The 9,311-nt window shown below is 36.3% G+C and overlaps 1 protein-coding gene across 1 annotated transcript in view; it reads left to right on the plus strand.

The window, feature by feature from the left end:
• Positions 1-9,080, plus strand: part of LOC117394794 (cadherin-2-like) — a 54,749-nt gene extending 45,669 nt beyond the window's left edge. The window contains exons 8-16 of the mRNA XM_033993375.3: positions 486-623; positions 1,553-1,738; positions 2,074-2,327; positions 2,600-2,742; positions 3,078-3,311; positions 3,523-3,756; positions 3,960-4,099; positions 4,955-5,119; positions 8,449-9,080. Coding sequence (XP_033849266.1) covers positions 486-623; positions 1,553-1,738; positions 2,074-2,327; positions 2,600-2,742; positions 3,078-3,311; positions 3,523-3,756; positions 3,960-4,099; positions 4,955-5,119; positions 8,449-8,655 — 1,701 coding nt within the window. The 3' untranslated portion in view covers positions 8,656-9,080. The remainder of the gene's footprint in view (positions 1-485; positions 624-1,552; positions 1,739-2,073; positions 2,328-2,599; positions 2,743-3,077; positions 3,312-3,522; positions 3,757-3,959; positions 4,100-4,954; positions 5,120-8,448) is intronic.
• The last annotated feature ends 231 nt before the right edge of the window (positions 9,081-9,311 follow it).

A 9,311-nucleotide genomic window follows, 5' to 3' on the forward strand; every position in this document is an offset into this window, starting at 1 on the left:
CAGGGTTCTGTTTTATGTGCACTGGCTGGGGGAGGCTTCCTCTGTGAATTAATCTGTCTGCTTCCTATTACCTAGCAACCAGTACCTGAACAGTTTCACCAGAGAGTGAGTCAGCTGCCAGATCAGAACCTCCCTCCAGGCTCTGGGATATTAAACCAACAAGCTGCACTGCTCTCCCACTACAGTTTCATAATGTTGACTTTGTACATCATAGGAATTAATGAGAAAAAGTATCTGAGATGCTATTAAAGTCCCTGTATATGTGCATGGAGGTGGGGGATACACAACACGATAAAGAAAAACAAGTGGTACCACATCGTACTGCATACAGCAGTGGGTTTCAGAGTTTGTATTTAGAAGGTATAATCGACAAGGTGAGACCATATAAAGTGTAACACGTAAGGGTGATTAAGTATCTCCCCAATGGCCTCTTAACTTTTGTGATTAATTTATTAAACATGATGGATTGTGTTTTTATTTGACAGAAAGTGCCACAATACACGTTAATAATTCAGGCGACTGATATGGAGGGAAACCCAACATATGGCCTCTCTAACACAGGGACTGCTGTTATCAAAGTGACAGATGTCAACGACAACCCTCCTGAGTTCACAGCTCAAACTGTAAGTGAAAACCTGTAGTTATTTTTTCTTTGTATTATTATTTGCAATTATTTTCCTGCTATAATGTAACCCTGTGTTAAAGTATGAAGCTCCAAGCCTTCTGCTGCATGACATTTGGAAAGAAAACTGAGGAGCAAAGGATTTATTGTTTGCGACCCAGTACTGGGTTATCACCCTTTGATTAGATTATTGTAATTCATTGTTGGCTCTTTTGTCTGGCTTTTTGCAGACTCAAATTTCTCTTTCAGAGCATTATCTTGACATATCACTCCAGTACTTGATTTTCAGCTATAACGTTTCATCATGTTCCTGTTTCAGTGTTTTAATTTTCTCAGTGTCCTACCCTGATTTACTGGATACATTTTGCCCCCATTCACCCAGTTAGAAATGTGTGTTATTCAGTATCATAAAAGTTAAGTCAATGACTACCATTTTAAAATCAAGATTTAAAACGTGTTTGACCAAATTTATTTAGCTTTTGACCTGATGGCCATAAAAGCTCTATGTTACCACTAAATAATTGTGTTTCTAAAGCATCCAATAGCTCTAGTGGTTTTAATTCAGGTATGAGCTTGATTTTAATAGAGTGGTTCCTTGGGAACTTTGTATTGCTCTTTATACAAGACAGGGCTGCTAGCATGATTATCATCGAGTTTTCACAATGACATGTGGCTAAGCAGCTCTAGGTAAATGGTGAGTTTGACTCCAGACTCAAGGCTGTGCGCTGGTGAGCGTGCCAGTAGCCTCACCTATATTGATTAACTGTCAAGCCCCAAACAACCAAAGTTAGATTCTTCAAATAATAATAAACTCTGCCACCTTATACATTTTATATATCTTAATTTCATTAAAAGGCATAATTAATAAAGATATGATGTGCTTGTACCTGTCCTGTTTCTAAACCATTTTATTATGTTTAATTTCTGTAGTTCTATGGAGAAGTGCCAGAAAACAGAGTGAATGTTATTGTTGCCAACTTAACTGTTACTGATAAGGACCAGCCCAATACACCTGCTTGGAATGCAGTCTATAGAATAACAGGTGGTGATTCTACAGGGAGATTTGCCATTCCAACTGACCCAAACAGTAATGAAGGCCTGGTTACTGTTGTCAAGGTAAAATGCAGCTCATTTTGAGATTGATAAGAATCATTTTATATTTTATTATTATTATTATTATTATTATTATTATTATTATTATTATTATTATTTTTTTTTTTTTTTTTTTTTTTTTTTTTTTTTTTAAGATGTATTTGTTTTTGTTTTTTGGTCTGAAACACTGATAGAAAATATTTATTATGAACTGAAAATAACCACGTTGCCTGTTTCCAATGATACTGAAAGTGTCAAACCAATTGTCTTTTATTAGATCATATTTTGAATGTGCTGCTGTTGCATGATTTGTTCCCCATTATGAAGCATGACATTAACATAGTTGTATTTCTCTACAGCCCATTGACTATGAGACCAGTCGGATGTTTGTGCTAACTGTGGTTGTGGAAAATCAAGTGCCTCTGGCCAGGGGCATCAATCTTCCTCCTCAGTCAACTGCGACTGTCTCCATTACAGTTATTGACATGAATGAGAGTCCCTATTTTGATCCAAACCCCAAGCTTATCAAACAGGAAGAAGGCTTGCCAGCTGAAACATTGTTAACAAGCTTCACTGCCCAGGATCCTGATCGTTATATGCAGCAAACAATGAGGTACAGTAAAGTTTCTTCTGTTTTAAGAGACATCTTGTTTACAGAGAGTATTGGAAAACCAAATTGTTCACTGTTGAAATCTCTGCTTAAAGAAAGTTATTGATTAATTCAAACTGTTACTGGCTCAATTATAATGGTGTTTTTTTTTTCTTTCTTTCTTTAACTCTACACCATTTTTAGACTAGATGGTAATTTACACAACTCTGGTACATTTACTCATATTTGATTTACTCGAGTATTAAAAGCTTAATAAACACATTTTCCTTTTTTAGGTATTCAAAACTGTCGGATCCTGCAAATTGGTTGAAAATTGATGCTGTTAGTGGACGGATATCTACTATAGCAGTTCTAGACAGGGAGTCTCCATATGTGAAAAATAATTTTTACAATGCTACCTTCCTTGCATCAGATAGTGGTATGTTGTGTTTTTTTTATTTATTTTTTGGAGATTGAGAACTTTTATTTCTTGCAAAATGTGTGATGTGTACATAATGGAACATGCTCCCATTTAAAGAAAAGCCTTGAGGGGTAACTAAAATACTGAGTCTACATCCTCTGGTTCAATTTTTTATCATAGGTTTTCGAATGGCTATTGTGTGTGTGTGTGTGTGTGTGTATATACGTGTGTGTATATATAATATATATATAATATATATATAAAAATAAAATAAATAAATTTGAAGAAACTGCATTTAAGTAAGTATCATTTTGTTTTGTTTTTAAACATGTTTTAATGTTTCCCCTCCTTAGGAGTTCCTCCTGCAAGCGGAACTGGGACGCTGCAGATTCTCCTGATGGATATCAATGACAATGCTCCACATGTGTTTCCTGAAGAGGCAGAGATCTGTGAAAAGCCTGAGCCTAATGCCATCAACATTACAGCAATTGACGGGGACATTGACCCCAATGCTGGCCCTTTTGCCTTTGAACTTTCTAATAAGCCCTTAGATGTAAAGAAGAACTGGACCATTACCCGTCTGAGTGGTATGCTAACAGTGATTTGAACATTTTAAGTTTGTGCAACAGGTTAAAAACAGCATTGCCTTTCTACAAAACTCAACCTAGGATTACATTGTGTATATATAACACCACTATCTTTTATACCTGTTATGAAAAAAAAATACCTAAAAAAACTGTTGTAAAAGTCAATGCAGTAACCATATAATTTGTTTAATAATTCTAATTTCTTCCACAGGTGATTATGCTCAACTAAGTCTCCAGATTGGTTATCTTGAAAGTGGAATCTATGAGCTCCCTATAATAATCACAGACTCTGGCAATCCGCCCATGTCCCATACCTCCATCCTTCGAATAAAGGTGTGTCAGTGTGACCATAATGGAGATTGTGCTGACGTGGAGCGGATCATTGCTGCTGGTCTCGGGACGGGAGCTATCATTGCCATTCTGCTCTGCATCATTACCTTGCTCAGTAAGTACATCTATGCCAAAAGCTGCTAGATACAAAGTTATCCTCTAAAAAATCCTTGCAGATTATATGGATAAAAACATAATCACTGATCAAGCATGTGTCAAGCTTTTACAGCTGTATCCTCTTATAAAAATGTGTTTTGAATTAAAAACAAAACTACATATGTTTCATTTTATTGAGATTATCCTTTTTTTATGTTCCAGTTCTTGTCCTGCTGTTTGTGGTTTGGATGAAGCGACGTGACAAGGAACGCCAAGCCAAGCAGCTGCTGATCGATCCTGAGGATGATGTTCGTGACAACATCCTGAAATACGATGAGGAGGGTGGTGGAGAGGAGGACCAGGTATGTTACTTAAACACGATATGCACACAGTATTTGAAAAGATTTCGAATGCCAGTCACGCTTCATATTAAACAGGCAATAATTCACGGTAATAATGAATGGCGAGTAATGTTGTAAATTTGTTTTCTTGCCCATAGGCCTAACCTTTATTAATGTGAACTGCTGAAGCAATCAGAGACCATTCACACTTATGATTTCTTCTAATTTTATTGGCTAGCTAAAATTATTTATAACAATAATGATTATATTATGAATAGGATTTAGATAGACTGCTGTGTATTTTTTTTCTTCTTTTTTTCTTTTAATTAGCCATTAGCTATATTGGAGCACACACATGTTTTAAGATAGATCTTGTAATAAAGAAATAAACATGCACTGTCAATAGCTACAAACATGGTAAAGATTTAGGGGTAGGAGTAATCCTTCATTTTCAACTAATCATGTCAGTCACATTGAGACTAATCCAAGATATTGCCAATTCTCATCTTCTTTGGGCTATATTAATAAAGATGAAAGCATATCAAATTTCTCTCCAAGTTTATCAAATATTTGTTTGGTTTTATTTGCTTTTGAGTTTTTGTAGTGTAGTTAAGAGAAGTAAGATTAGCCTGACAGCCTTGCAGCATAACTAACCATTTTAGTCTTATCACTCATGAAAAATGATCTATTACAATTTTTCCCCCATAAATATCATCATGTGGTCCTAGATTGGCTAATGTATGCTACGTTGTGTTCTCACATTTGAAAAGCAGGCCATCATGATGTTCTGTTTGTCGTGCATTCTGCAATCGCCATGTGTTTTTTTGGGGGTTTTTTTGTTGTTTTTTTCCCACTGATTTCCCATCTGCTTTACAGGATTACGACCTGAGCCAGCTTCAACAGCCTGATACAGTACAGCCGGATGCCATCAAGCATGTTGGAATTAGACGTCTTGATGAGAGACCAATCCATGCCGAGCCACAATATCCAGTAAGATCAGCTGCTCCTCACCCTGGGGACATTGGCGACTTCATTAATGAGGTGAGAGAGAGAGAGAGTGCGCTTACTGGCTTCACTAAAGGTCTCTTTAGGGTATATTGCTATAATCATGTGGCACTCCAATTTTAAAATGGTTATGAAGTTCAGGGGTTTTACCATCTTTTTTTTTTTTTTTGGCTATATTCTTAATTGCATGAATTATTACTCTAGACACAATCACACCAAGGGGGAAAGCACTCCTTGTTTCACACAATTTAGTGGGTATGGGATTGGGATTAAAGGTCGTTAATTTATTAGGTTGTATTAATTTGATACTAAGAATTGAATTTCTTCTAGTTACAAGTTCATTTTGAGTAGGACAACAATTGAAAGAATGTAATATCTTTTAAGAACCAAGCTGAACTCTACGCAAAGCAGATTACCACAAAGTACGGAGAAATTTAAATCATTAATGAATTAAAGACAAGCTTTGTCAGGAGAAATTAAAGTAATCATCCCTGATTTTGAACACCACAGGATCTCTGGTTTAAACCTACATAGTGACCACATGTAATGCAAGCAACTAGTCTGTTTTGAATGGAATTATCTTTTATTAGATCTCAATACAGGTCTGCAGTGTTGAAAGAGTTACATTATTTAGAAAATATGATAAATACTATTCCTTTTCAACATTTGTTTCCAATCTTTTGGACTGGCACTCCTGTAGGGCTGATGTACTGTGCTACAAAGTGTTTTTTTTTAGAAGCATAATTTAAGCCATTAGTGTACCAAGCTACCGGAAAACGTTAACATTTCATGGTAGCCTAAGGCTACCATCAGTTTCAGCCCCTGCTGATATATTTAAGAGAAATGTTTCATGAATTTTAGACCTGCTTCAAAAGATATGAAAGCCTTTGTTTCAGATTATATTGGAATATAAAAATAGTCTACAGCAACTGTATTTCTGGAGGGGCAATACAAAAATTGTTGTCCTATCCAACAATTTTTAGACATAATACCTTTTTTAGTCTGAAACATAAATTAACTTTGAGAAGATTGTGAAGAAATGATAGTGTCTCCATAAATATAGACTAGGTCTATAACCCCTTTTAGTGTGTGTGTGTGTGTGTGTGTGTGTGTGTGTGTATATATATATATAATATAATTATAATTGGGGGTGGGCATCAATATGAAATTTGTATATCTGTGTCGTGCACGTATTTCGATATCAATAATATCGAAGTCTTCCAAAACACAGAAAAATATTATAACACAGTTGCAATATGAAACATATAGACGTTAACATATTTATATAAGAAATAAGCAATAACTTACTTTAATTTAGTGGTGCTTTGTGTCAATGTGCTGGGTTCGTTTTATTAAACAGTGACTTTAGTTAGCCATGCGTGTATATAACATGTGGGGTGTGTGTGTGTGTGTGTGTGTATATATATATATATATATATATATATATATATATATATATATATATAATATGTGTGTGTGTTAACGCACACGTTTCACTAGTTAAACAGGAGAAGTATGCAAGGTAGTGATGATCTATTATAAAAAGAAAACACAGATAAATTTAATGCAATTTTATTTTTTCTATTATTCGTACTGATGAAACAGCAAAGACGTTACTTGGATCATGGTAACATTAAAGCTAGCTATTTGCTCCTGTGTTTTTTTGTTTTTTTTTTGTAGTCAGCCTATTATGTGTTCCTTTTTTAGCGTTTGTGACACCAGGGCTAACATTATAACAAAATAATCTCCATGACAGATTAAATGACCATTTTATAGACACTGAATAAACTTAATATCCTGTTAGGTCATTGCCTTTTATCTTATAAAATCGTAATGTTTTTTTACAGTTACTTAATTTTACTTTTGATACTGTAGGTATTTGTACTCCATTGTCCAACACGATTTACATTTACATTGTGTGCCTCACGCGTGTCTACATGGGGCGGTACAAACCTCAGTCATCTATCGGGAAGCTCTATTAGCAATGGTTTCCCACTTTATGAGAGATACTAATAGTGTACGTGTAAAAAATAAAATAAAAAGTGTTCACCCAGGGTCAGTCATATACGGTATCAGAAAAATGCTACCAAATTATGAAAAATAGTAGCAAATTAAGAGTTTTGGGTAGCAAAATGCTACCAAATATATACGTTAACTTTGAGCCCTGATTAATATATATCGTGGTTTTCCTTCTGTCCCATGAGATTCTGGCTCGCTCTAAAGCAGCACAATGCGTTTTTGTCCCAGATGGCGTTCCATAGAGATCACTATGCGTGCACTTTTTGCTGTCAATCTTTTAAACAGAGGCTTAAGAGCTGCTGTGTTGATCCTATGTTTTTTTCATTTGCGTTTTTTTTAATTGTCGCGCAAATTCTGGTGTGACGATAAATAAGCGCAAGGTGTTTTTATCATTTGTAGCGAATACGAACATCTGATATTTGTATCCGAATACATGTCAAAAAATATTCATTTGGATTTTTGTCCCAACACTAGTTTCTGTTGAAGACGTTTTGGGCTCAGTTTTCTGTTACCCCTGGTTGCAAATGTAGTATATATTCTTAATTTTGCTGAATTTTTTTTTTTAAAAGTAATATTTGCGGGCTCCCGAGTGGTGCATCCAGTAAAAGCACTCGCTACAGTGCAGGATGCGCTCTATAGCCTGGACATCGCCAGTTCAAGTCCAGGCTATTCCACAGCTGACAGTGGACGGGAGCTCCCAGGGGGCGGCGCTCAATTGGCCGTGCGTCGTCCGGGGGAGGGAGGGTTAGGTCGGCCAGGGTGTCCTCGGCTCACCGCGCACCAGCGACCCCTGTAGTCTGGCCGGGCGCCTGCGGGCTTGCCTGTAAGTTGCCCAGAGCTGCGTTGTCCTCCGACGCTGTAGCTCTGAGGCGGCTGCACGGTGAGTCTGCAGAGTGTAAAGAAGCGGGCGGCTGACGGCACACACTTCGCAGGACAGCGTGTGTTCACCTTCGCCCCTCCCAAGTCGCAGGAGTGGTAGTGGTGAGCTGAGCCTAAAAATAATTGGTCATTTCAAATTGGGGAGAAAATAATAAAAACTAATTGGCAACGAAATTTTTTTTTAAAAAGTAATATTTACCTTACTAAACAATACTTGGTACTATAGTTTTCAAATGCTTTTATACAAACTTTTATATTTATATGGACATATTTAAGCTGGTTTTCAAATGGCTTATCAATGGTCATTTTCCAAAAATGACATGTTGGCTAAAGGTAGTTGTAGTAAAAATTTAACAAATGATGTGCACACCCTGCTTTAAAGAAAAAAAAAAAAAAACTGCTTAAACCTGCTCTTGGTAGACAACATCTGTCAGCTGAAGACTTTTAATCTTTTTTTTTCTTTACAGGGACTCAAGGCAGCAGATAATGACCCAACAGCTCCACCCTATGACTCTCTGCTGGTGTTTGACTATGAAGGCAGTGGATCTACAGCAGGCTCTTTTAGTTCCCTGGCCTCTTCCAGTAGTGGAGGCGACCAGGACTATGATTACCTGAATGACTGGGGACCACGTTTTAAGAAACTTGCAGACATGTATGGTGGAAGCGATGACTAATAGAACCTTTTTTTGTGGGACAAGGACAGCTTCTTAAAACCGGTATTCCCGAAGGCAGAACAAAAGGCTAGGCTTTAACTTTGTAGTCTACTAGCACAGATGCTTGATGAAGGCTTTGGCATAGGCTACAATCCAGTTCCAGCTCACAGGGAATATCGTTAAACTGACACTGTTTGGATCGTTGATATTAAGAGCGCTCAGTTACACTTGAATTTCACAGTACAGAAGCACTGGGATGTTATGTGCCTTTTTGTACATTTTTGGATCTGATTTAATTAGTTTTATGTTCAAGGCTTTATTGGTACTGATTTCTTGAGTGATTACGAAATTGAAGTATGTTAAACTATGGTATGCTTCTACATGCTTTTTGGTTAAACCATACTGCTGTTAAATACGATTTATAAAAAAAAATAAATAAATAAAAATCAGTAAGTACTTAACTGATGGAAAAGTCCATTAGCTTGGAGGGGAATTAAAACCTGAAAACAGCAATTTACAGTGTGCTAGACTTTTAGATTTTAGTTTTTTTTTTTAATTTTTAGTGGAAAAAAAAAAACAAAGTATGCAGCTGGTTGCAAATAAAGGGATTGTCATAAATCATAATTTTGTAGCGGAATCAATTTTCTGTTTTTCTGAAGTGGTATAGTATTTTACAA

This window comes from Acipenser ruthenus, chromosome 3, assembly GCF_902713425.1.
Source record: "Acipenser ruthenus chromosome 3, fAciRut3.2 maternal haplotype, whole genome shotgun sequence".
In the NCBI taxonomy this organism is placed as follows: Eukaryota; Metazoa; Chordata; class Actinopteri; order Acipenseriformes; family Acipenseridae; genus Acipenser; species Acipenser ruthenus.